The sequence below is a fragment of the Melanotaenia boesemani genome, chromosome 20 (genome assembly GCF_017639745.1).
Source record: "Melanotaenia boesemani isolate fMelBoe1 chromosome 20, fMelBoe1.pri, whole genome shotgun sequence".
Lineage (NCBI taxonomy): Eukaryota > Metazoa > Chordata > Actinopteri > Atheriniformes > Melanotaeniidae > Melanotaenia > Melanotaenia boesemani.
The window spans coordinates 1106492-1134310 of NC_055701.1; the positions used below are offsets into that span (position 1 = coordinate 1106492).

Genomic DNA, 27819 nt, shown 5'->3' on the forward strand with positions numbered 1-27819 from the left:
AACAAATTGCTTCAGTATTATCAGGCCAAATTAGCTGTGGGGGAGAAAATGAGTAACTTCAGTCATGCTAAAGACTTTTCCATCTGGGAATCCCACCAGTCCTTCCTCCTGAGTACATCTTTGACCAGATCCATTCATGAGCTGCTGTTTGTTTTTCAAACCTTCCCTCAGTCTTCTAACGAAACAGCATCAACAACCAAACGCACCGACTCTATTGTGGTGGGAACGTGGCTATTCTAAGACTTTCTACATTAATAGTTATCAATGGTTAAGATCTTAAAAACACAGCAGTTCACTTAGCAAAAAAACTTTACATAGATCGCTATTGTTTAGTCATTTTAATCATCGGTGAACATATCGGAGAAAATAGATTAAAAAACCCAACCTCTCCAGCTTTATTAAAGGTGGTGGAAAATAAGAGTTTTCGCGTGTGATTTTTCTGAACTCAGATTTGGATCAGGCAGACCAAGCACACTATTTTTTTTGTCTACCTGTTTATTTTCTTAATTTCTTTTAATAATTATCTTTATTTAAAACTACACATAGCCGCTGTAGCTTTTAACCCCAGTCAGCATCAGACATGATGTTTCTCAGCTGTGAGATTGTGAGGCTAAAATGATGCAAAATGAATGTATGAATAGAAATAGCAGCATAGTGCCGACCAGAAGAAGAAAGCAAAATTTATTACTAGTTTTAAGTTTCTGTGCACATCCATTTATCACTAGTAAAGAAACAAAAACAACACGGTTATAAACTAAAAAGACAATAAATATAAATCTAATGAGCTGCTGTACAGACTGACGATATGTATAAGAAGCTTGTTAAAGGGAGGAAATGATGGTGTTTCCAGCAGAAGGTCGGACGCTGGCCAGGGGTCGAGTTCCCAGCTCGTCCAGCCTGAGGGAAGAAGCTCCTCCTGAGTCTCTCTGAGTTCGCCTTCATGAGCCTCAGACGGCGGCCCGAGCGCCGCCTCTCCACCACACCGTTGTTAGGATGATGAGGGTCTCCATGATCCTGTTCCTCTGGCTGCTGGTCTCCTCATGAAGATGTCCTGGAGGGGGGAGGGTGGTACCAGGGTATGCTATGCTGACCTCAGCACCCTCTGCAGGGCCCTCCGGTCCCGACCAGTCCTGGTCCTGTACCACTGGGTGGTGTTACCAGAACTCTCTCCACCACTCCAGTGTAGAAGATCCTCATGATCCTCAGAGAGACTCTGAACTTCCTCAGGTGTCGCTGCCTCGCCTTATTTACCTGGCTGTCTATGTGCAGAGTCCAGGATAGATCCTTGGTGATGTTCACACCCAGGTACTGGAACCTGGACCCCCTCTCCACCAGAGTCCCATTAATCCTCAGAGGGATGTAGTTCCTCTCCTGGCTCCTCCCATAGTCAGTAATCATCTCCTTAGTTGTGTCTACATTTAGCAGAAGGGTGTTAGCATGGCACCACTCTGCCAGGTTCTCCACCTCCCGTCTCCGCCCGCTCATCATCGTTGTTGATGCAAGCAGCCGCCACAGTGTCGTCCATGGATCTGTTTGGCCGGTAAGCGAACTGAAGTGGGTCCAGAGACTCAGGGAGGGAGGCACAGATGTGGCTCTTTTAAAGCAGGCAGGGACCAGACCGGCTCAGAGGAAGGCTGAACACCGTGATGAAGACAGGAGCTAGCAGGTCAGCACAGGACCGTAGTGAGCTGTGTTTTGGTCAGGCAGAAAACGTTGCAGTTCCTCAGGCAACCCCTGAGATCATCCAACTTGTTTTCCTGGCACTGGACGTTAGCAAGTTGGATGCTGGGCAGAGGTGGGCGATGGGCTGGCATCTCAGTCTGATCCGAAAACCACCGAAAAACGACCTCGACGCTTTTTCTTTCTTTGTTTGGGCGAAAACTTGTTTGTAGCAAGTTTTCCAAAGTCCAATGGTGCTGCTGTCAGAAGTTATCCTGCCTGAGATAACTGGGATAACAAAAGTTAGGAAAACATTCAAATTAAAAGCAGTAGCCCCCCTGCACCCAACCCTCCACAGCCACACACATTAAAGATTTGAACCTACACACACACACACAACACACACACACACACACACACACGCACGCACGCACGCACGCACGCACACACACACACACACACACACATGCACACACATACATACACACACACACCTCCATCCTTGCACTAGGATGCACTGTGTCCACCCTGTAAATATTACTGTCTGCTGGGAATTCTCTCATTTTCTGTAAATATAGAGGTGTTCTTTTATCTCTTTTTATTTTTTACTTTATTTTCATTTATGTGTGCTTGTTATCTTTCTATTTCCTATTTCAGTGTTTCAAGCTGAGAGACTCCTCAAAATGTTCTTTTAGGTGCATAATGACATTAAAGATCTTGAATCTACTATTTACCTGCTATCCTCACTAAACCAACTCCAGCTCAGCTGCTTTGTGGCGCCACCGTGCATCAGAAACATCTTCTTGGCTTTATTCCAGCCATAGAGGAGCATTATTTTTCTTCTTTTCACACACACATAGAACTTTCTGCTCACTGGTTGATCTTTGGCTGCTCCTGATTGGACGTTACCGTCAATCTAAGCTCTCTGATTGGTGGAAAGTCTGACAGGAAGTGGCTTCATCATCATGTCCAGGTCTAAATAGAGGTCTCTTAGCAACATAGTAGTGATGGTGATGTTTTTATGGTGAAATGTGATAAATAATGCTGTTATCATGGATCATTGTGGATTTACCAGATAGAGTCTCTGAATAAAACTACATTTAGTGGCTGGATTTTAAACCTCCTGGACAGGATAGAAATGTCTGGAAAACTTCTGTAGAACCTAAATAGAGTAAGCTATCCATCACAGTTTATCCCACATAGTTACACACCACCATTCCTGAGACACTGATGATAATATAAGTGACGGCGCTTGGGGAGATCTGGTGGAGTTTTAAAAGTTAACATTAAAATTTAGCTTAGAGTCCAAAATGACAACAAGGTTTCTGGATTGAACTGTTGATTATTGACATTGCTGCCTGAAGCTGGACAATTATTTCAGATTTATTTTTATTTAGCTGAAGATACTTCTGGAACATCCACATATTGATTTCACAGAGACACAAATTGGAGCTTTGTCTGAAACCAGAGTCCGTCAGCAGAAGAAGTCCGTCGTCAGCATAATCATGATCAGGTTTTAGGTTTGTTTCCATGATCTGAGCTGGTGGGAGCATGTAGATACTGAACAACAGGGGTCCCAACATGGAGCCTTGGGGAACCCCACCCAGCAAGAGGAAATGAGGAAGTCAAATTAAATGAATAGGATGATCATGTGGTGTCAGCTTCTCTTTGATCCATCAGTTTTACTCCACCAACATAAAGACTGCTTCAGCAGGTCTCTCTGGCTGCTTGTCCAGATTCTCACATGGACATATAAACAGGAAATTAGCCGGGTGACTGATGAAAATAAGCAGTGATGACTTAGTCTATAAGTCTATTCTCTGAACTTACCTTTCATGTGATGCGCTAAATGTTTACTACTTGCTGAACACAATCAGTTGAGGCAGCCTAAAGGGGAGCAGAGTAGATTTTAAAATACCTCATTAATCACTGTGCTTTTTCACTTTATCCAGCACATACATCATGAATCATCCCTTTAAGTAATCCACTTTGAGCTCTAATCCCCGCTATCCTCACCTCACCTTTGGGGTATTGAATTAAATGAAAGTCATCCTCCTCTTGGATTTTATGTCCACTGATGAATAAATAAGTTCACCCGAAGTGTTGGTGAATTGATCGGAAGGAGATTCTGAGTGGGGGTGATGGGGAGGTCTCCGATATGACACCCTGGTCTAAACGTTTACTCGTCTCCTCCTGAAAAATGCAACCTGTGTGTGTTCCACTGCTTTGTTGTCTCACCTTTAATAAATATTTATGGCTTTGTTATCTTCATCTTGCTCTCAGCGTAAAGCCTGATGCTGGAAACGGACACAATACAGAGGAGGAAATTGTCAAAGGAAGTAGGTCAAGATAGAGAAAAACATGACAGAGCCCCAGAGAGGACGAGCGAAGCCAGCTGATCTGAGAGACGAAGGGGCTCAGCAGACAGAAAACTGAAAGATGAAAAGCTGCTTCATAAAGAAATCGTTCAGCTTCGTCCATCTTCAAACCTTAAAAACCTTTAAATCATTTTCTTGTGATCATTGTAAAGAGAGATTTGACCTGAAGAGACTGTTTTTACATCAGGAAGCTTCATTTCTCATGAAAGAAATGGGCCAAAAGCAAAATGTATTTATTTTTAGTGAAATGTCTTTCATAGAAGAAACTTTCCTTTTTTTCCTTCATTTTTTAAAATGTAAAATATGTAAATGACGGAAAATATTCAAGGAGAATATAATGAAGTGAGAAGTGAATGTATAAATTCTGATGATGGTGGAGTTTTAATGTTAATTTAACGCAGTTTAAAGTTAATGCAGGCGAACTTGTGCAGCATTTCACACGTTTGCAGCAGCACCGTCTCGTCTTCAAACTGAACTTGAAATTGTTGCTAATCGGCTCCATGAAGATGTTCTGGCCAGACTGAAAATGAAGTCCTCGTCAGCAGAAACCTCTGAGCCGACGCTGCAGACCCGTCTGCTACGCTCAGACTAGCTCCTGTTTCCAGATTATTCATCCATCCGGCTTTCCTTCCAATACATTCTCCTTGATCTAAAATAGTTTATAAATGACCGTAAAAAAAGCTTTTTATTTGGACTATGAAGCAGCTACAGACATTGTTGCTGATTTACTTTAGAAGTTTTTTTTCTTATAAATTTTTTAGGAAAACATTTAAACTAGATTTAGTGTACGAGATGCTCTCTTATTAAGAAGTGAGGTGTGGTTTACTACAGTTTGAACAGCAATCAACCAGATTAACACGGAGAAGCTTTCCGACTTTCTCTTTCATTCCCTGGAGTTATCCTGGTGGAGGACTCCAGAGCCTTAACGTCCAGTCCTTGGATGCCAGACAGCTTCCTTTATTCCCCACAGAGAAGAGGTATAATCTGAGATTTCAGAAGAAGTCACCATCCCCAGTTTGTTCCATGAAAACAGAAGTCATCTTGGCTTTTATGTTTTCATTTCATGTTATTGACCTGAAACTGACACCAGTCTTAATCTGCTCTAATCTCCTTCTGCCAGGAGTCTTTATCCTCTGTGTTCATCACCATGGAAACCACAAACAAAACAAGTGTTTCCTAAAGGAGCAGGATAATCCCGACACGCCTCCTCCCCTCGATGACCACCGGCTTGTTTCATGTTGGATCGCAGCCGACAGTCCTCAGTTTAAACTGAATTAATATCTAATGAATATCAGATTGACCTCCATCTGCTTGTGTTCACATTAACACACCCGATTAGTCCACGCTCAGAACATTTAATGCATCTCAAGTCAATTACTTTTAACTTAATTTTCCAGCTACTTCATCTATGATTAACTCCACGCAGACTCTTCAGGAATCCACCACGGCTTTGCTCTTCTGTTCACTGAGATGTTTGAGGCGTGTAGAAGTGAACATGTTTAAAAAAAAATCCCGTTAACAGCTGCTGGATGTGTCGATCATCCAGGCTCCACACATGCACCACAGTTTTACGGGTTTCTACAGAGTTAGAAAACAACTGTGATTTGGGTTTAAATACATTCTTTTTGTAATGCCACAGTGAGACTGTAGGCCACTTAGTGTGTAGTTCCTTATTTGACCAGCAGAGGTCACCTTTCCTGTGGACTCACCACCCGTGGGAGGGGCCGTAGGGGTCAGGTGTGGTGTGAGCTGGGTGGTTATTAAAAGTAGTTTTTCATATTTTTTTTAACAACAACTTTGGACCAAAGATTAAATGGAGAGAAACAAACCACAAGTAACTTGGGTGAAAGCATGAGATCCAAAAACCAGGAATGATAAACGTCAGCAGGTGTTGTCTTTACTTGCACCTCCACAGGTGTGAACATTTCCATCATTCAGACAAATGAAACTGCTGCTTTGCTGTTGCTGTGGAAACAGGGTAAAACTAATCACTGATGGAGGCAGCCATGTTGGATTTTTCACCACTGGACTGTTTAGATCAGGTCCGAATCTCAGGGGCCTCTCACCCAACAACTTGTTTTACACAATAAATCAGGTGTGTTGAAGCAGGGAAACATCTAAAACTTAGAGGCCTCTGACGCTCGAGGAGCGGAGTTTGAGATCCTTCCACTGTGTTGAATTACTGGGACGGTGGTAAAAATGTCTTTTATTAGGAAACGTTGCAGAAAAGCGGTCTAGATGGAACAAGGCTGGTTAAAACGACATCGCTCCTGGAAGCAGCTTCAGAAATTAAAAGCATTTGCAGACGTCGGGTTGCCACCCTCAGGTTAAAATCTTCCTTCACAGCGATGTTCACCAGGTAAAAACGAGGAATTCTGAGTTAAAGACCTTGAGCTTCTGCAGCCGTAACAACGTCAATAATATTTAATCTGACATGTTGTCAGATGGAAACTCATCTTTATCTTCAAGTTTCTTTTTTCTAATGAACAGCAACAGTCTAGTTCGGGAAGAACGAGGGAAAGTGTCTGAATATTTCTCATGTAAAAGGTTTACTGATGTTCCCTGTTGTAACTCTTCACTGCTAAATCCTTCTGCTTTGTGAAGGACATGCAAATGGCCGATGCCGTCTGCATGGACTCTGAAGTGTATCATCAGTTGCATGACAGTCAACATGCAAGTAATAAGTGTGTCTCTAATGCTGCTTTTGTCTGCTTGTTTTCTGTCTCCTTCCACTGCAGAGGTCAGCTACAATTTACCAGGTGAGTTGGAATGAAACATTCTCAAATATACATGTGATTCCACAAAGCTTCAGTTTTCCGGTGCCTGAGTCAGAACAGATAGAATCAGGGAAAATGCTGATGTCAGATTTATTAGATGAAGCCAAAGGAAAGAGGCAGCAGGTAGACCCTGATGGTAAAATGAGGAAAATCGTTTTCCTGTTTCCCGGATTAAACGCTGGCGTTCATACCTGACCCCAGAATCGTGCACATGCCCACTTATCTGAGATCAGGTTTCCCAGGTAACCAGGACTCCTGGTTACCTCCTCCCCTGCAACGCTCATCAGCTTCTACAGGAAGCACTCAGACCAGAGGCAGTTTCTAACCCCTCCTACGGGTCCTGGGTCTTCTTCCTAACCCGACGTCCATACCACCCTCAGGAGGAAGCTCGAGGAAGCCGCTTGTATCCACGATCTCAGCCGTTACTCAACCTCAGGAGCGGAGGGGGTTGGAACAGAGATGGAGCGCCATCTCCAAGACCGATGAAGCCCAGATCCGCCTGTCAGTCACTCATGAACCAGACCCTGGGATACTTAAACTCCTCCGCTTGAGGCAGGAAGTCATTCCAACCTGGAGGGAGCACCAGGAAAACCACGGATGTGGTGGAGCTGATTTTCACCCTGATCCTTTCACGCTCAGCTGTGAACTGATCCAGTACGAAGTGGAGGTCTGAAGAGTCCATCGTCCCCATAAAGCAGAGGGGACACTCCTGTCCCAGATGTTCCTCAAGATCCTGTCCATGAAGACCCCAACCAGGGTCTGGGATAATGGGAAGCCTGGTGGTTTTTCATTTCCAGACATTCTGGAAGAAAAACCTCCTAAAATGATTCATTAACTGCTCTGCGAGTGTTAGACTCCGTAAGGGCTGGTTCTGGTTGACAGGAGGAGGAGACGTCTGAAGATCAGCCTCCTGGACCAGTGATGCTCCTCCAGTCTGTGCCTCCTCTTCATGTTGAGGAAACATGGAACAAGTTCACTCTCGTTAGTTTTCTATCCAACTAATGATCTCATTTCAAATGTAAACGTTCATGTCATCATCCTCGCGAGAAGCAGAGCTCAGACAGAAACGCTCAGTGAAGACGTGACCCAGCAGGTGGTTTGAGACGGACCCGGGTTCAGTCCTGATGAGAGGTGGTTGTTAGAGGGAAGTGTTACCATCAGGAAGCAGCTAACATGAATGTCCTGGTCCTCTCCAGCTGAGCAGTAGTTCCAGGTAGAAGGTCAGTGTGAGTTCTCCTGAAGCTTCATGTGTGTCTTTGTTTGGTGAGGAAGCCTCCTGGTCCGACGCAGGAAGCTTTGGCTTGTGTGTGTGTTGGATGTCATGTTTCTCCTCTCAGGAGAAGCATGTTTCACCGCAATACCAGAGAGTATTGACACTGTGTTCTCCTTCCTTCTCCTCCTTTCTGACCTCCTGAAGGCTTCGCACATATGATGGCAGAACAAGGTATGCATCTCTCCTGCTGCTACGCTCGCTCTTCCAGCCGTGCTGCATGCCGTGGTGTGGACTGTGTGCATGGACGTGCACGTTTCTATGCAGTGTGATTCTTCAGCTTTCTGAAGACACAACGGGTCATTCTGCCACTTCTTCAAACAAGTTTCCACTTTTTGGTTTTTATTATGAACATATAAGAGACAGAAATCCTGAAGTTTAGATGGACGGTGGAAACATTTCTGACGTCAGCAGCTTTACAGGTGGAGCTTTACAGGTGGAGCGTCTCAGGTTTCAGTCTGCAGGTCAGTTTCATCCATCTTTACATTTCAGTAAAACCACAACAAAATCAATGAAATATTTAATTAAGTTTCCTGCTTTAGGGTTCAAATTAATATAGAATTAAATATATAAAATTAAAATATTAAAATGAATAAATGAACTGATATGTGTTCTCTGTCTCAGTAACTTTATTATTTTATTTTATTTGAGCTCTTTTTAAACCTGGAAACCACTGAAAGTTTAACTGGAGAAAAACTGGGAATGAAAACGTCCCATTTGCATGTTATCGAAAACAAAACAGAATACATGTAATTATTAAAGTTAAACCAGTTAGAATAAATCACTGATTTCAGAATGGAAGATTTTCAGTCCAAATAAATTAAAATACTTTTATCGACCTTTAATAAAAATAAAAGAACATTAAACATTTAAACATTAAAAACATATAAATACACTCAGGGAGTCACATTGTGATTATTAAAGCTGTTTATGGCATTTTTTTCGGTCCAACATTGTGATAAATTGATTCTGAATTTCCATGATCAGTGGTTCCCAACCTGGGGTCCGTGACCTCCAAGGGGTTCGCCCAAAGAACAGAAGGGGTCCACGAGGCTTTGACTGTTCAGAACCAGTGTGAATAGATTTAAGTCTCTCAAGAAACTTTCCCTCAAAGAAACTAGGTTGGGAACCTCTGACTTGGAGAGCAGGACAGTAAGACTCATTCAGTCTGCAAAATACAAATGTCTAAAAATAAATAAGTAATAATAATATTGATTTAATACAGATTATCTGATGATACAAATACGAACTGTTTCTCTGTACGTGCTCTGAAACGTGTTGAAATATGCAGATGAAGCTTTAATACGTTAAATATGAAGCGATTTAAAGAAAAACTGAAAGATAATTGTGAATATTTAGATTTTCTTTCTTGTGAGAAACACAAAGTTCCAAAATGTTAAAAGTGAGGAGTTTTTAAGGGTAAAAATGTTGTTTCCAGTCAGAGAAAGATGAGAAGAACACAACAAAGATGGTGCAGAATGGCCCGGTTTCATTTTATTTTATGAGTGGTGGATAAACATGTATGTAAGGTGAGCAGTAACTACAGAACCGGCTTCAGGTTAAACTGGAATCATCAAACATCCAGTTTAACTTCCAGCATTTTACTGAAGAAGAAAGAAATATTCCAGGACTTCTGTCGTTACTGCTGATCGGGTTTTATGTGCTTCCACGTGTTCACTTGCTCCATGACATGCTGTATACGGTGGATGCTGGAACTGAAACTCACTCTTCCTCCTCTTCTTCCTCCCTGTCTGGCCGTGGACTCTCCGCCTCCTCCTGCTCTTCTAGCTAAAAGCAAAGGTACAGCTTTTTCCCAATCTTTCCTTTTCCGCCGGTATGAAATGCGACGCTTGCTCTGTGAGTGTCTGAGTGTGGTGTTTAATGTGTTTCCTCTTCTGGATGCTTTTAGTCAGGGTGCTCGTGTTAAGCCAACAGCAAAAGAAAGAAAGCTTTGTGTGTTTTCTGTGTGTGTGTTCTGTGATGGGTTCAAAGACCTTCAGTGTACGCTGTAAAACAAACCGTCACTGGATCAGTTTTCACAGCAGGACTCATAATTTACTGTAGCAGGACGGAAACCTGACACTCACCCTCCTCTTCATCGGGACCACCTTCTAGTACCGGGTCGTCCTCTTCATCGGGTCCGCCTTCTAGTACCGGGTCGTCCTCTTCATCGGGTCCGCCTTCTAGTATCGGGTCGTCCTCTTCATCGGGTCCACCTTCTAGTACCGGGTCGTCCTCTTCATCGGGACCACCTTCTAGTACCGGGTCGTCCTCTTCATCGGGACCACCTTCTAGTACCGGGTCGTCCTCTTCATCGGGACCATCTTCTAGTACCGGGTCGTCCAGAAACCAGCATGAAACCACTCAGAATTGCAAGTCCTTGAATGTGACTCATTTTCCTGGATTAAAACTAATTTTTATCAACGGTCCAGCTCGTTACTGATGAGATCTGAGAAGGCTGATTGGTCCATGGCGTTCAGCTGTAATGGCTTCCCCCGTTCACTGAGGAGGAGGTTTGCGTTCCTGGAGATCCCCCCTCACCACCTGTCTAATCCCTCGGCGAGATGGCCGACATTATTAGGCCTCGCTCACACAGACTCCCGCTGCATTCTGGCTCAGTGGTGGCGCAGCAGGACGGACAGGATCGAACTCAACTGTCATGAGCTGAAGCCAAACGCTTCTTCCTCATTTTAGACATCTGATTCTCTTTTCTGTGCCTCTCTTATCTGTTGGTGCTTTCTCTGTTTTTCGTTCGGCCGTCTCCGCCTCCAGCAGCTCCTCCTGGAACCGCCAGCAGGTTGAAATCTGTTCTGATAAACATTTATTTGTTTTTTTCTGGAAAAACAGGTTTTAACCTTTATGCTGTTTTTAAACTGATATGAGCTCATTAGAGATTTAATCCTTAAAGTTCAGCTGAAACTGGATGAAAAGCTCTGCAGACCCAGGTGTCAATCCCAACGTCCCTCTGCAGGTCTGATTTCTGAAATCTTCCCTTAACGTGTGATCCTGACCGGATCCTGATGGGATGGGGTGGGAGGGGCTGAGGATAGTGGACAGTTGGATTTTCTGTGCTTGAGTGGCTGCTGGTAAGCAAGCCAGACTGAGGTTGGGGATAACCCAGCACCAGTGATGGAGGGAAGATGGGCTTCTTTTTCCCTTCTCCACCTTTAAGATCATCTTTCATGAGTTTTCCAGCCTGCAGCAACATGACGGTGCCTCAGTGACACACGATGACTGTGGTTATGTGTAAGTTTAATGGAGGTTTTCTCTCTAGGATGATATTAATATTCCATGTCTTGCTGCTTGTAAGAGGGAGGAGGGATGGAGGATGCCGTCTGTTGACTCTAATGCCAAAAGCCATGAGTCTGAAATCCATCTGACATATTTTCCACAGTCCCTTCACTTCACGAAAAATTACTGCCTGGTAAAATAAAAAAAAGTCAACCTGGATTTAACTAAGCTAACACGTTGGAGCCTCCCATTGGATAATTCCTGCAGGGTGATCATCTTTCAGCTGCATCAAGTTATTTAACCCAACTGATGCGATGAGCAGCTTCTCGTTTCCTAAACAACCATGAGGAAAGACACATCGGGGTCATGGAGAAGATGTTAGTCTGTTCCAGAAGGGTCAGATCATCAAGCAGAGAAAACATCTCAGGAGAAGCAGAAACTACTGGAACTGGGTTAAAACTGTCCAACCATCATTAAAACTGGAAGGATGGTGGGAACCATCGTCTTCCAGGAAGAAATGTGGTCAGAAACACATCCTGAATGATGGTGATTCAGCGTTTGGTGGAACCAGATGGAAGAAAAACAGCAGTAGAACTCAGGACCATGTTTAATAGTGAAAGTTAGAACTTTTCCACATGAACAATGTGAAGGAACTCAAGGGACTGAACAGCTGTGGAGCCAGAAGAAAACCACTAACCAGTGAGGCTAACTGGAGAAAAAGGCTTCAGGTTGCTAGGGAGCATAAAGACTGGACTCTGGAGCCATGGAAGAAGGTCATGTGGTCTGATGAGTCCAGATCTACCCTGGTCCAGAGGGATGGAGCATCAGGGTAAGTAGAGAGGAGGATGAAGGGATGCAGCATCATGCCTAGTGCTACTGTACAAGCCTGTGGGGGCAGTCTATGACCTGGGGTTGCTGTAGTTGGTTAGGTCTAGGTTCAGGTCTGGGGTCAGATCTAAGTTCAGGTCTAGGATCAGGTGTAGGTTCAGGTCTAGGTCCAGGTCTGGGTTCAGGTCTAGGGTCAAGTCTAGGCTCAGGTCTAGGTACAGCTCTAGGTTCAGCTGGTACCTGAATATCCTGCATGAGCAGGTTATTCCATCTTCCCTGATGGCTCAGTGCAGGATTATTGGGACTCAGACTGTGAAAGAGTGGTTCAGGGAACAGGAGACATCATGTTCACACATGGATCGGCCACCACAGAGTCCAGACCTGAACCCCAAGGAGCATCTCTGGGATGTGCTGGAGAAGGCTTTGCTCAGTGGTCGGACTCTCCATCATCAATACCAGAACTTGTAGGGAAATTAATGCAACTCTGGAGGAAATAAATCAGGTCACGTTGTGGAAGCTTCTAGAGACGATGCCACAGAGAAGCTGCTGGGATCAGAGACGAAGGAGGTCCAACCAGATAGTAGTGTGCGGGAACTTTTTATTGATTGTATGTACATGTTTGCGAGCTGATGTCATAACGTGAAACGTCAGGTCTGAGACGCTGCTTCTCTCATTCAGTTTGTTAATCTGCTGGGTGGGAAAATGCAGACTGATCATTCTAACGTCTTTAGTTAGCTTTAGATCATTGTGAAGTTTTTGGAATGAATCAAAACTCCAATAAAAATACACCATAACTCTGATTTTTAAAATTCAACCTCAGACCTGCCGTCCTCTCAGTATTCAGCCAGACCAGAAACCAGCTTTCAGCTCATCGGTGTGAATCCTGAGGCCTGTGCATGACGTGGTGATGTGGTCCAAGGCATGAGCGTGTCTGCTTATAGATGCCTGAGGATGGCTGAATGGATCAGCTGATATTCACATTTGCTGATAAACACCATCTGTACACAGCATTGCTGGACAGTATGAAAACAAATGCCTGTAGAAACTGGAACCCAGCCACACCTGGTCATGTGATTCAGACCACGGCCACGCTTGGCGAGCGTGTGCGGTTCCACGCTGTGCCGTGATTTTCTGGAAGACTCCGTTTGCCAATGAACAGCAGTGGCAACACCAACACACTCCCGACCCATCCCAGTATCCCCTCACCCACCCAGGCTTCTGCTTTTCAAGCTTCACACATAATTTCAGAAATTAGATTTTAAGTTCTGACCACTAATGATCTTTATGATGGCCGGCGAGCTGCAGAGAAATCAGCTGGTGTGGTCGCGCACGAGTCAAACATGGTTTGTGAACTGTGTAAACCAAGTCGTGTCTAACTTCAGACTCCTGCAGATATGTGTTCAGTAACACAAGGAAATATCTGGAAATTACAAATTTACACACAAAATGCACAAACATTAATATTTCACACACAAGTGTTTAACCTTCAGCCTCTCATGATAACGTTTGAGTTAAACATCCCGACTCATGGAAACGTCTACGGCCAGACGCTACAGGTGAACAGGCTGCAGGTGAACAGGCTGCACTTCATAACGAACACGTGTCACCATGAAACTCCTGGTTTAATCTGAGGTTTTGTCTTCAAATATACAAATTGGGTCTTATATTGCCAAAATGTACAAATTTGCTTGAATAATCTGAACACTGGACTAATCCAGGCTCAGAGTTCTTTCATTTGGTTCATGTTAGAGTCAATCGTTTTCAGGGGATTCAGGATATCTCTTTAACACGTCACAGATAAAAAGAAAGTACTTGCCATGTTTTGAGGGTGAAATAAAAATCTTTCAGTAAATGAAATGAAACCTGTAACAAACTGAGAGCACAGGCAGAGTTAGAGGGAAAACTCAGCATTTTTTCTTCTTTTTACAAACAGCAGATCCAACCGGATTCATAGAAACCAAGCAGAACATCTATAACACACGACAGCTGACAGATGTAAACTCAACGTGTGCAGGAGCAGCCACGCACACACATGTAGACGCACACCACAAGTACACTGTAAAATCTGACCAGTTGGTTTTACTTAACAAACTTGTTGCCTCAAAAAAGAGTTTTAGTTAATTTGGTGGTTGAGTAGAATTCAGTAAAAAGGTTTTAGATGGTCAAACTTTACGAACGTGATCGATTTAACTTTGCTGTGAGTTCATGAGATTGTGGAAGAAACTTGATAAATTTCACATGAATTAGAAGCAACGTTTGACAAAATGTTTTTATTTCAACACACGAGTCCATCTTAGTTAAAGTAACTGGCTTGTTGTGGGCGGGGTTTCTACTCTAAGGTCAGACCAGGTGCAGCAGCTACCTGGATTACTGCTTTCACACAGCGACGACCAGCAGCAGTCACACGACCCTGCATCAAGTAAAAATCCTTTATTTTAATCATCAATCATCTTTCTAATAGCTAAACTGTGTTTTTACTTCTAGAACATGTCTGTAAAGGAAACTATGGTGAAAGCTGAATTATCGCTCAGTAGAAACCTTTTTGTGTCATTCGATTTATTGATAAAAAAAAACAAAAGTACTTTCAAAAAGTATTGTCATTCAAATAGTACTAATCTGCTAGAGTAAAAGTAAAAGTGCAAAGTTTCTTTAATAGAGGTGAACAGCATTGTGGGAAACCCTGCTTCCCCACCGTCACCATTCCTCTTTACTTAATTACAATGACTCAGTATTTTGCCCTCCAAAGTCCATATAACCTATTTAAGATTAATATTACTAACAACTAGATTAAAATGAAGTGATATCCACTAGATATATTCTATTAAAACCAATGTTACATTTCACAGTAAAGGCCTCTGCCATTGCTGAGGTAGCATTTCTGTGCATGTCAGAGCAGAACCGATGAGTCAGATTATTTCATAACGTCGGGGGAGTCTGGACGGTCTGCCACGTCTCTTGGCTGTTCGAACAGATAAAAACTTTAACGGTGGTAAGACGGGAGTGTGAAGATCACAGAGCTTTACTTATGAAGATTACCACCGTCTGTGTGACACAGAGCGGGAAGTGGTTGATAATTCGCTGCTGATGCCAGTGTGTTCGCTAACGAAACACTGGCCAATCAGAGAGCGGAGGACGAATTACATGCTGTCATGGCCGAACAAACGCTGAACTTTAATCCCAACAACAAAAACAGGGTAGATTTAGGTCTGACACTAAATTCTATGCTTCCACATTCCACATTCTTCACAGACAATTCCAGAATATCAGACCAGCAGTTGGTTCATCATCAGCAAGTTCAGGAGACATACTGGTCCATGGAAACCAGTTTTAACACCATGACACAGTTTAATCCCATTAACTGCAAAGATCTGGGCAACATCTTATGTTAGCTGAACTTCTCCTCTTGCTGCTTGGACATCCTGTCCACAGGTTTCTTCAAAAAGGTCTCAAGACTCTGGAGCCAGATCTGGTCCAGATTGTTAACTTGTCTTTAACTTTGGGCATCTTCCCAGAACTTCTAAAAACAGCTGTAATCAAACCTCTGCTAAAAAGGGACAACCTAGACACAAATGAGGAACTACAGGCTGATCTCAAATCTTCTGTTTCTCAGTAAGATCATCTAAAAGCCATTTTTAATCAACTAAATGATTTTTTAACACAAAACAACTGCTACGATGTCTTCCAGTCAGGTTTTAGACAGCACCACAGCACCGAGATGCTCTGACCAAAGTCATTAATGATGACATATGTTTGAACACAGACGATGGAAAAATGTCAGTCTTAGTCTTACTGGACCTCAGTGCTGCATTTGATACAGTCGACCACAATATATTACTTAAACGACTGGAGAACTGGGTGGGCCTCTCTGGCACTGCACTGGTTTAAATCTTATTTAGAGAACAGGAAGTATTTTGTGTCAATAGGTAACTTTACATCTGAGCAGACAAGAATTACATGTGGAGTTCCCCAAGGTACCATCCTGGGGCCTCTTCTGATTAACATCTACATGCTCCCACTGGCACAGGTCATAAAGAACAACATTAGTTACCATAGCTACACAGATGACACACAGGTATATATTACAATGTCACCAGGACACCGAGGCCCCGTACAGGCTAAATGTATTGTATACTGTTGAGTCAGACACCCTAAACCCGGCTAAGATGGCGTCACCCAGCTCAGATGTGTCACTTGGTCTCAACACATCATGCAAAGTAAATGCTACAATTAACAGTACCAATGATACAGAACTTCTTAAAAAAGCTGCTGGTATTATTACTGACCTTGAGGAGGACAATCGGCGTCTCAAAGCTGAGCTGAAGAAAAAAGAAGTACTCCTCCACAAACTTATGGACGTGGCTTGTGGACAATCCAAGCGTCTTGCTTCACTCAGCGTTGCTCTTCAGGACACTGCTCCATGGGATCCATCCACCTGCCCACGGCCCTCTTTCTGTTCAACTCCCAGGCCAGGGTTGATATCAGACGAAGAGGTATTTGTCCGCAGACCAACGAGGATATCAGAAAATTTGTCCCGATCGCCGCCCCTGAGCCTGTCGAACAGATACGCGGCTCTGGCTATCGACTCCCCGGCGCCCCTTCGTACTAGCAGAGCGGCACAGGTCCCTCCAGACCTGGAGTCCTCTCTTGACTTCCCTGCGCTCCGGAGGAGTACCCAGGATTGTGCTGCTTTGCTGTGTGATGGTCCGGCTGATGCTGCTCCTGTTCTGGTGGAGCCCGAGACTCGTCCATCTTCTGGCCCAGTGTCCGAACACACCCGACACCACCGGATCCCTCAGCGTTCCACAGCCCGGCCTATGACTTCAGCCTCCCGCCGCCATAGACTCCTCAAAGAGGCTGTGCTCCGGCGCTCCGGGGGTGTTTTTCCTTCTTCCACACCACCTCTGGCAACGCAATGCGCGGGACTCGAGTCTGTTGTCCCACAGCCTGTCTCCGACATGAGAAACTACGATCCAGTTGAAATCTCTTCACAGCCCCAGGACATCCTACATTCATCCCCACCAAGGCCACTCTTTTCTCCTACTACGGTGATAGTTGGAGATTCAATCATAAAACACATCCGATTTTTCAATGCAGTTACGCACTGTTTTCCTGGTGCTTCAGTCTCCGATGTTTTAAGTAAACTCCCGGTCATCCTGCAGTCAGCTCCTGTCACAGTCCACAGGCTCATAATTCATGTGGGGACTAATGATACAGCACACGAGCATTCGGAAATCACTAAAAAACACTTCATTGAGCTTCTCACATTCCTCAACTCTGTAAGACTGAGTGTCTTCATTTCAGGCCTCATTCCCACGTTGTCCCGCGGCGCAGGCCGGTTTAGCAGAATACTTGGACTTAATACTTGGCTCCACTCAATCTTCAGTTCCCATAATGTTAGTTTTATTGACAATTTTAATTTATTTTGGAACCGTGCCTCACTGTTTTGTGGAGATGGCCTTCATCCGAACAGGTCGGGTTGCCGCATACTTGCGGCTAATATGCAACACGCGGTGCAAACTTGCACACGTGCATGACTGTTTACATTTACATCAAACACCCCCACTGTGAGCTCTGCCTCTTCTTCTCCGATGACTGCACATTCCACCACAGCTGAGGTCGCCTCCTGCTGGCCACTGCAGGTATTTCCCATTGGAACAGTTGTACGGGAGAGAATCCATGGTGCCATGGGGTCCAAATTAAAATCATTTGTTCCTTTTTGCCTTAGAAAAAACTTAATTCAGGTTAAAATTACTACTCCTTTTCTTACCCCACGCACAACTAATTTTTGTCTTCTCAATGTGAGGTCCCTAACAAACAAGTCCTTTCTCTGCCAAGAGTTCATCAAGTCAAATAATATTGATTTTTTATTTATTACTGAGTCATGGCTCACACCTGGCTGTACTATCCCCTTAACTGAAGCCTGTCCACCTGAGTACTCTAGCCTTAATCACCCAAGATTGTCTGGTCGTGGAGGTGGAATTGCGGTGATCTATAGATCTGATTACAAATGCTCCGCCCTCCCTAATGATATGTTTTCTTCATTTGAATCCCTGGTCTTTCTTCTCTGTGGCCCACAACCTACATTCTGTGCTGTTATCTATAGGCCACCTAAAGCCACCACTGAATTCATTGAAGAATTCTCAGATTTTCTTGTGTGCACTGTTGCCAAATATGATAGGGTGATAATTGCTGGTGATTTTAACATACATGTGTGTTGTCCCAGTTCTTCTAGTTTTACCACTGATTTTATTAGTCTTATAGATTCTTTTAACTTAGTCCAACATGTAAAAAATCCAACCCATAACAGAGGACATACTCTTGACCTTGTCCTCTCCCTCGGAGTTGACATTGATAATGTAAACCTCTTGGATTTCTGTGTTTCTGACCATAAGGGTGTCTCATTCAAAACTAACTTGCATTCCGCCATACAAAAGCTTACATCAAGCAGCCGTACTCGCAGTTTCAAACCCAACTCAACAAACAGTTTTAGCACCATGTTTCTGGCTGCATCGATTAGCAATGTGCAAACAAATGTGTCATCAGTAAATGAACTCCTGGACAATTTCAATAATACATGCCAGGAAATTCTAGATACTATTGCCCCATATAAAACAAAACCTATCAAAAGGAATTTCCTACCCTGGCTTAATCATCATATGAGGCAGTTAAAACAACAATGCAGAAAAGCAGAACGCAAATGGAAAAAAGATAAACTTGTGGTATCTTTAGAAAACCTTAGACACCATATGCTTGCCTACCAATTGGCAGTGGATGAAGCACGCAAATTGTATTTCTCAGAGTTAATCTCAAACAGCAACAACTCTAGAATATTGTTTAAAACAATAAACTTAGTTACTTGCTCTCCTACCCCTCCTATCGATGCTTCTGCTGCAAAATGTGAGCAGTTTCTCACTCATTTTGTTACTAAGATTGCCAACATTAGGAATAACATTCCACCTGCCCCTGGCAACTTTGATGTCCCGAACCAAACTGGGTCCTCACTGACACATTTTAAACAAATTTCTTTATCCAACTTAAAGGATCTTATTCAGCATGCAAATCCTACTACCTGCAAATTAGACATTCTGCCCACTAGATTTTTGATGGACATCTTCGACACCGTGGGTCCCCACATCCTCTCTATTATTAACAGTTCATTGTCGTCTGGTTGTGTCCCTCCTGGTCTAAAGAGTGCTGTAGTTCGACCCATTCTAAAAAAGCCCTCACTTAATCCTCTGGACCTGAACAATTTCAGACCTATATCAAATCTGCCTTTTTTAGCCAAACTTTTAGAAAAGACTGTTGCCATCCAGCTGACTGAGCACATGAATGATAACAACATGTTTGAAAAGTTTCAATCCGGCTTTCGCTCACACCACAGTACCGAAACTGCCCTTTTAAAAGTCACCAATGACCTGCTCTTAGCCGCTGATACTGGTCTATGTTCAATTTTAATTTTACTTGATTTAAGTTCAGCATTCGATACAGTTGACCACGCCACGTTGTTAAAGCGTCTCAGAAATTTTATTGGCATTACTGACTCTGCATTATCTTGGTTTTCCTCTTACCTTTCATCCCGGTCATTCTCTGTAGTACTTGGAGAGTTTTCATCTTCCTCGGCCCCCCTATCATACGGTGCTCCACAAGGTTCCATCCTTGGGCCTATTTTATTTTCCATTTACATGCTTCCCATAGGTCAAATCATTCAAAACCACAATATAAATTTCCATCTATATGCAGACGACACACAACTATACGTCCCGCTGGCTATGAACGACCCTGAATCATTCGCTCGCATTTTTAACTGTCTTTCCAACATAAAGGTCCGGATGTCCCAAAATCTTTTAGAACTCAATGAATCAAAAACAGAAATAATTCTATTCTGTCCATCTCAAGTCACTCAAAATCTCTCTTCTCTTGATAGTTTATCCAATCTGGTAAAACCATCTGCCCGTAACCTGGGGGTTATTTTAGATTCACAATTTGATTTTAGCCCTCAGATTACAAAGGTTGTCCAATCTTGTTTTTATCAGATTCGCAATATAGCCAAGATCAAACATTTTATTTCCCAGTCTGACCTGGAAAAGGTGATACACACACTAGTTTCCTCCCGGTTGGACTATTGTAATGCGCTATACTCAGGTTTAGGTCTGAAGTTGCTCAGTCGTCTCCAGCTGGTCCAAAACTCTGCAGCAAGACTTTTAACAGGCACTAAAAAACATGAACACATCACCCCTATCTTAGCTTCCCTACCCTGGTTACCGGTCAACTTTAGAATTGATTTTAAAATCTTATTAATTACTTTTAAAGCCCTCCATGGTGTAGCCCCCACCTATATTTGTGACATGCTCTCCCCCTATGTCCCGGGTCGGTGCCTGCGCTCCTCAGGTCAGAGCCTCCCGACTGTGCCCCCCTCCCGTCTCCTCACTAGAGGAGACCGGGCCTTCTCAGTCAGAGCTCCTAAACTGTGGAACTCTCTGCCTGAGGAGCTCAGGGTAGCCAACACTGTTAGCACTTTTAAAACTAAATTAAAAACTTACTTTTATAGAATGGCTTTCTTATTGTGAATTTGTTTTTATTAATTAATTTTATTGTCTCTTTTGAATTCATGTTTTATTGTTTTACCTTTGTGTATGTGTTCTTAAATGCTGTGAAGCACTTTGTAACTTTGTTTCGAAAAGTGCTATACAAATAAAGTTATTATTATTATTATTATTATTGAGGAGACTAATGACTGGATGTGTCTGAACTTTCTCCAGTTAAACAAAAACAAAACTGAGGTGATGGTTTTTGGAGCCAAAGAGAAACGATTAAAGGTCACCACAGAGCTTCAGTCTATACAACTAAAAACCACCAACCAGACCAGAAATCTGGGTGTAGTGATGGACTCAGACCTTAACTTTTAGAAACACCTGGAGGGAACCACAAAATCAGCCTACTATCAGCTTAAGAACACATCAAGGGTAAAAGATCTGATGTCTCAGCAGAACCTGGAAAAACTAGTCCAGCTTCCATCTTTAGTCGGCTTGATTATTGTAACAGTACTTTTACAGGTTCTACCTAAAACATCAGTCAGACACCTGCAGCTGATCCAGAACTCTGCTGCTCCAGTCCTCACTAAGACCAAGAAAGTGGACCACATCAGTCCAGCTCTGAGGTCTTTACACTGGCTGCCGGTCCGTCAGAGGATAGACTTTAAAGTTCTGCTGCTGGTCTAGAAAGCTCTGAATGGTTTAGGACCAACATACATCAGAGACCTCTTGACCCAGTATGAACCTACCAGAACCCTCAGGTCATCTGGATCCAGGTTCTTATCAGTTCCAGAGTCAGAACCAGACATGGAGAAGCTGCATTCAGCTTCTATGCTCCACATGTCTGGAACAAACTCCCAGAAAGCCTCAGATCAGCTGAAACACTCAGTTTATTTAGATCCAGGTTAAAGACCCACCTGTTCTCTGCTGCATGGACTAGTTTTTATTTACAGTCCAGATCTGGATCTGGTTCTTTAAACTGGATCATGTTTTAATGCAGTTTTTATCCAGTGTTCTTTCTTTCTCCAGTTTCTTTTGTTTTAATGTTAAATTACGCTTCTTTTATCCTGTAAAACTGAATCACCACGTTGCTGAACTGTGTGACAGATAAACTCACCTAAACTAGTTACTAAACTCTACCAAATATCTGACAAAATAGAAAATAAACAGCCTTTGCAAGAGTTTGAAACAACTTATTTACCAGTCAGTGTTTTACATTCCATGGTCAGTTATGAAAATCAGTTTTTCTATCAGATGAATCAGAGTTTACTTTGATACACTGAAGTCATACTGATATAAAAAAACAGCTGTGAGATCTCCAGATGAGGTACCCATATCACTAACCGTGGACCTCGTCTAACGTCAGTTCAGATATCCATGAAGCATGTCTGCTGATATGAGCTCGTTAGGACTCGCCACCTCGGCAATGGCGGCACTGCAAGATGGTGCAACACACACAACAGCTGCTGGGTTAATCTATCCTGAGAAAATGACATGCAGACGTTACACCAAAGCTTTTCCCATGTTTTGGGGTCTGTAGACTCCAGTCCCAGTTCATGGCAGTGTGAACCGTGTGCATGTGTGTGCATTTGCGCATGTGTTTGCAAATACCCAAAGTTACAGATAAATTATAACAAACGCACAATGATGTTGAGGCGATTTTCTCTATAAAGACCTCTGAACATCATCGTGTGCAGGTAAAATGTTAAAATGTTTTGTGTAGCCGTGTGTGTGATGCACAGCGAGCGCGTGGGAGTGTGAGTGTTTCCTGGGGAGCAGCGATGAACACACTCAATGGGTAATGAAATGTGACGACATTATGCAAGTAGTATGCTAATCAGCTAATCAGGTCTGATTGCACTATGGAGGTGTGTGCTCCTGCTAACCTTGAGGAGGCTGATAATCAGGAGATGATGAGCACTGGGAATTCTCTGCTCCAGACCACCAACACAACACACTCTCAAACACACACACGGACGTCGGCAGGACCGACGGCGCAGGTGTGTCTGTGTGGAATCTAAAACCCTGCAGTGGAGATACTTCATTTAATACAGATTTCACCCCTGATTGGCTTTGTCATTCATCTTGTGGTTTCACATTGAAAATCTGTGTGCTTTGAATCGGCCAATCAGGACGAGCTTGATTGTCGGTCGAGTCGATTTCAGTGAAAGTCGCAGCAGATTTTATTTCCATTTATTAAAAAAAACACGTCGTCCCTGCTATCGCAGTCCTTATATCAGCTTTGTTTGTCACTGTTACTCATTTATTCAACGTGATAGACTGTAGTAAATGTTTTTGTAGGACTCTGGAGGAAGCTGTTATGTTTCAGGTGAAAGAAGAATTGTACGTTTTCTCTCAGTTGATTGATCAGTTAATAAAAAGAAAAATATAGTAGTATTAGTATGTGGGATATAATAAACAGCAGGAGGACATTTAGTCCTGAAATCTGATGTCAGAGGCAGGAAAACGAGCAAGAAAAAAATCACATAACACACATACATACAGATATATGCATATATATATATATATATATATATATATATGTATATATATATATATATATACAGTATATATATATATATATATGACAGCACGTCGGTGGAAATATTTAGGATGAATGTGTGAATTTTTGTGTTTTTATGGAAGCCAGTTTGGGATTTTACTTGACATCACGGTTTCCCATGAGGCCTCGGGTCAGCGTGGGAGCAGAGTGTCTTCATTCATATGGACTTGGTTTAAGGTTTAAGAGTGAAGGTTAAGTGAGGTTCAGGTTGAGGTGAAGGTGTGTGTGTGTGTGTGTGTGTGCGTGTGTGTGTTGGGGTTCAGGATGAAACGCAGTGTTTGACACTAAGAGGCAGAAGGTGGTTGGATGTGAGCTGTTAGCAGCTTTTCTACCTGCAGACACCAGAACCAACGTTTCTAACTCCAGATTATCAGTAAGCTTTTAGTCTCAATCTTTTCAACGATGCTCATTAAAGCTCATAAAGACGCCCTCACCTTCTTTAAGATGCTGTAATCGGTGAGGTGGAGCCCAACCTGGTCAAGCTGTATGAAACACCTGGCAGGTGCTGCTAAACTTTTACTGTCAACAAAACATAAAACCATGTCTTACTTAGAAGACTCGGCCACCTCCCTGCAGCCCTTCTCCACCTTCTCCTGGCCAAACTCACCTTTTCTATTTAAAAGCTCCGTCCGGGAGGATGGTGACGATGAAGAACTTGTTTTAGATTCTGCAGTTTCGGGAAGAAGAACAACTTCCTGTTGCCATCCATCACCTCTAACCAGTCTGTCCAGTCTCCTCTGACCTCTGACATCAGCAGCTGGATATTTCGTCTTCAGACTGGAAACCCCAGAGATGCTTGTGTGGAAACGTTCTCGTGTTCTCAGTGTTCAGTACTTTGCTCAGTACTCGCTGTATTTTAAAGTGCTGTATAAACGAATTTGGCTTGAACGTCTGATGTTCTGGACGATGCCGCCAGGCGTCCAGCAGGTTGGGTGATGGATGTTCCACAGCTGCTTCTGCTGATGATTCCTAACTCGCTCGTACCGTTTCTGGCTGTGTTGCTTCTGTTTGTTGATGTTGGATGAGGCAGCAGCCGTCCAGCCAGTTTCACGGCTGGTGTACATGTTTGTTAGTATGGTTGAAGCCCAGAACCAGGGTGTGGTCACCAGTTTCTCACCAGAACCTTTGGCTCCGACCCATACCTGTTACTGACTGTACAGAACCACACACTCAGGCCTGTTTGTTATAAAGACAGCAGAACCAGTCAGACCCAGTGGGACAGAACCAGTCAGACCCAGTCGGACAGAACCAGTCAGACCCAGTCAGACAGAACCAGTCAGACCCAGTCAGACAGAACCAGTCTCTGCTCGCCAAAGCGCCCTGAAGCAAACACGCTCGGGCTGCAGAAAACTCCCCAGATGACATTTCGGAGAGGTTGTGGGGGAGAACTCGCTTCAGGGGAAGAAAAACATGGCGTCGATCTGGGAAACGATTAAATCCAGATTCCTAGCGACAACATTTCTCACCCCCCAGAGGGGATTGACACGGGTAGCGGCGCAGGAGGGAAGATGGAGGAGAGACAGATTATGAGGAGAGTGCGCTGGTTATCTTAATTAAATGGAAGTGCATTTTATCCTCCTCCTATTGATTTCTGCCAGGGGCTGTGTGTGTGTGTGTGTGTGCGCGCTCTGTAATTCAGGTTCGGCGGCTCTATTTTTTCCTTGCGGCTGATGTGACTATTGCAGTCAACAAACTGCAGCCTGTCATTAGACGCGGCCGCGGCGTGGAGCTGCACAGCCACGCACAAGCAAACATGAAATATGCTCTGCATGAACAGAAGGGAGAGTGGAGCTTGTTGGGAAAGGTGTGGTTGTGAGGTGGTGTGGTTCCCTCCATTTATTCTGACTGTGGAAAGTTAATGTTAACAGTTCGCTCTAGGCTGCGCTGCTTAAGTACATCTTTGGCAATTTTAGTGACCTGCTTTCTGGCACGGGTCTTTTCCCATTACTGGGAATGACATTTCATTTAGACCACATCATTCATCTTTTCACTCCACGTTCTGGCCATGTTTTATTTTCCTTCCTCTGTTTGGTTTCACGCTGCTTCTTTTCCCTCTGGATTTTTGAAGGTGGCCGTTAATGCAAACAATAAAACATAAACGGTCTACTTGATGCTCAGATTTTAGTAAACACGGTTTTAGAGAAATCAGCAGATATATTAAAATATGTCCATGGTAATAAATAAAAACTTGTTCTTTAATGGTAGAAGCGCGCAGAGCGCCGCCAAGCCAGGGTCTGTTTTTAAAACGATGATTGTGGGCTTTAGTTTTGAGTTGGGTACAATTACAGTTTCTGTCTCCCCAGAGCAAACAATCCTATAAAAGGTTCTAGGTCCAGGCTGTGATCCGGATCAGCCCCAAAATCTAATCATTGTTCCACAGCGGATCCTGGAAAAGCTGCTACGTTGCTCCACAGATCCTGCAGCTTCATGAGTGGGGCTCGAAAACTGAACATCACCCCTGACCCGGTCCAGGGCCACATGTCTCCATGTCCAGTTTAGGCGACAAACCAGTTGAAAAGAGCGCCTTGAGTTAAATTCCAGCCTTGCTCAGCCTGCAGGAGACCGAGGGAACAATAACAGCAGAGGTTCATTGTACATTTCACATCGGAAGAACCTTGGATATCATGTTGTAGTTTTGAGTTTTCCAACCTCTGAGCACCAATGTTGAGTAACTAATTGTATTGATATTTGGCTCTTTAATATGACAGGGCTGTAATTTTTCTAATTCTTTCTGCTCATGTGAGGGACAGCTCTGCTTATCTGACTGTGTGTCTATGTAAAGCTAATGTCTTTTTTAGAGGGAAATGGTGTTTTAATGTGCTTTTAATGGCTTTCAGTCAGCGAGGAGCACATTGCTCTAAATCCTGGTCAAGCAGGCCAATAAAGGAAATTAGCTTTGATGGCTTTTTTGGAGAACAGCACAAAGAAAAAGCCGACTCTGCAGCAGATGAAGTCACCTTCTCTCTGTTTTTTTTCTTTAATTTTTGTCTGGGCCGTAAAGGTGAGGTCTGTGTGGAAAACCTGGTTGTGTGAACATGTAGTCGGACAGTTAAATATGTTAATATCCCCATTTTCTTTGGGGCTTATTAAAGATGTGATTGTTTTAACAAATGTCTACATATCTTAACAATTCCCCAATCTCCATCTTCATCCTAAAAATGACGCCATGGTTAGTTGTTCGTTTTTAATGTGTCTGAAGGAAAAGTGACCTCTAGTGGTCAAGAGAAAAACTGCATGTGAAATGTCAAAATGATAAAAATAATGCACTATTGCTGTAACCAGGATCTTTTCCTACCTGCAACCAGGTAACTTACAATTTAAGTTGAATTATTTGTTATCTGGAACTTGTTGTTTCCTGGTCTTAAACTTCAGGTCCAAGACCAGGTTGAAATGATTCCTCCTTCTACCCAATAAGCTTCCACAACGTGACCTGATTTATTTCCTCCAGAGTTGCATTAATTTCCCTCCAAGTTCTGGTATTGATGGTGGAGAGTCCGACCACTGAGCAAAGCCTTCTCCAGCACATCCCAGAGATCCTCCTTGGGGTTCAGGTCTGGACTCTGTGGTGGCCGATCCATGTGTGAACATGATGTCTCCTGTTCCCTGAACCACTCTTTCACAGTCTGAGCTCCATGAATCCTGCACTGAGCCATCAGGGAAGATGGAATAACCTAGACCAGAACCTAGACCTGACCCTAGACGTGAACCCAGACCTGAACCTACACCTGAACCTAGAACTGAACCCAGACCTGAACCGAGACCTGAACCTAAACCTGAACCTAGACCTGACCCTAGACCTGTACCTAGAGCTTTACCTAGACCTGAACCCAGACCTGACCCTAGATCTGAGCCTACACCTGACCCTAGACCTGAACCTACACCTGAATCTAGACCTGACCCTAGACCTGATCCTAGATCTGACCCCAGACCTGAACCTAGACCTGACCCTAGACCTGACCCCAGACCTGAACCTAGACCTAACCAACTGCAGCAACCCCAGGTCATAGACTGCCCCCACAGGCTTGTACAGTAGCACTAGGCATGATGCTGCATCCCTTCATCCTCCTCTCTTCTTACCCTGATGCTCCATCACTCTGGACCAGGGTAGATCTGGACTCATCAGACCACATGACCTTCTTCCATGGCTCCAGAGTCTTTATGCTCCCTAGCAACCTGAAGCCTTTTCCTCTGGTTAGCCTCACTGGTTGGTGGTTTTCTTCTGGCTCCACAGCTGTTCAGTCCCTTGAGTTCCTTCACATTGTTCATGTGGAAATGTTCTAACTTTCACTATTAAACATGGTCCTGAGTTCTACTGCTGTTTTTCTTCCATCTGGCTCCACCAAACGTTGAACCACCGATCACCATCATTCAGGATGTGTTTCTGACCACATTTCTTCCTGGAAGACGATGGTTCCCACCATCCTTCCAGTTTTAATGATGGTTGGACAGTTTTAACCCAGTTCCAGTAGTTTCTGCTTCTCCTGAGATGTTTTCTCTGCTTGATGATCTGATCCTTCTGGAACAGACTAACATCTTCTCCACGACCCCGATGTGTCATTCCTCATGGTTGCTTCAGACATGA

General features: G+C 43.6%; 1 protein-coding gene and 1 long non-coding RNA gene across 10 annotated transcripts in view; one reads left to right on the forward strand and one right to left on the reverse strand.

The window, feature by feature from the left end:
- Positions 1-27819, forward strand: part of nrxn3a (neurexin 3a) — a 232971-nt gene that overhangs the window by 28167 nt on the left and 176985 nt on the right. For all 9 annotated transcript variants that reach the window (XR_006008733.1, XR_006008734.1, XM_041972295.1 and 6 more), the window contains exons 3-5: positions 6776-6796; positions 8232-8258; positions 9873-9884. Coding sequence is in view for 7 of the 9 variants with exons in the window: in XM_041972295.1 (XP_041828229.1) it covers positions 6776-6796; positions 8232-8258; positions 9873-9884 (60 nt within the window). In the remaining 2 variants the exon portion in view is untranslated. The remainder of the gene's footprint in view (positions 1-6775; positions 6797-8231; positions 8259-9872; positions 9885-27819) is intronic.
- LOC121631438 lies at positions 13912-27733 on the reverse strand. Its single transcript, XR_006008740.1, has 3 exons — positions 27520-27733; positions 24408-24413; positions 13912-13922 (listed from the first exon to the last, which is right to left on the reverse strand). It is a non-coding gene; the product is annotated as an uncharacterized LOC121631438 (long non-coding RNA).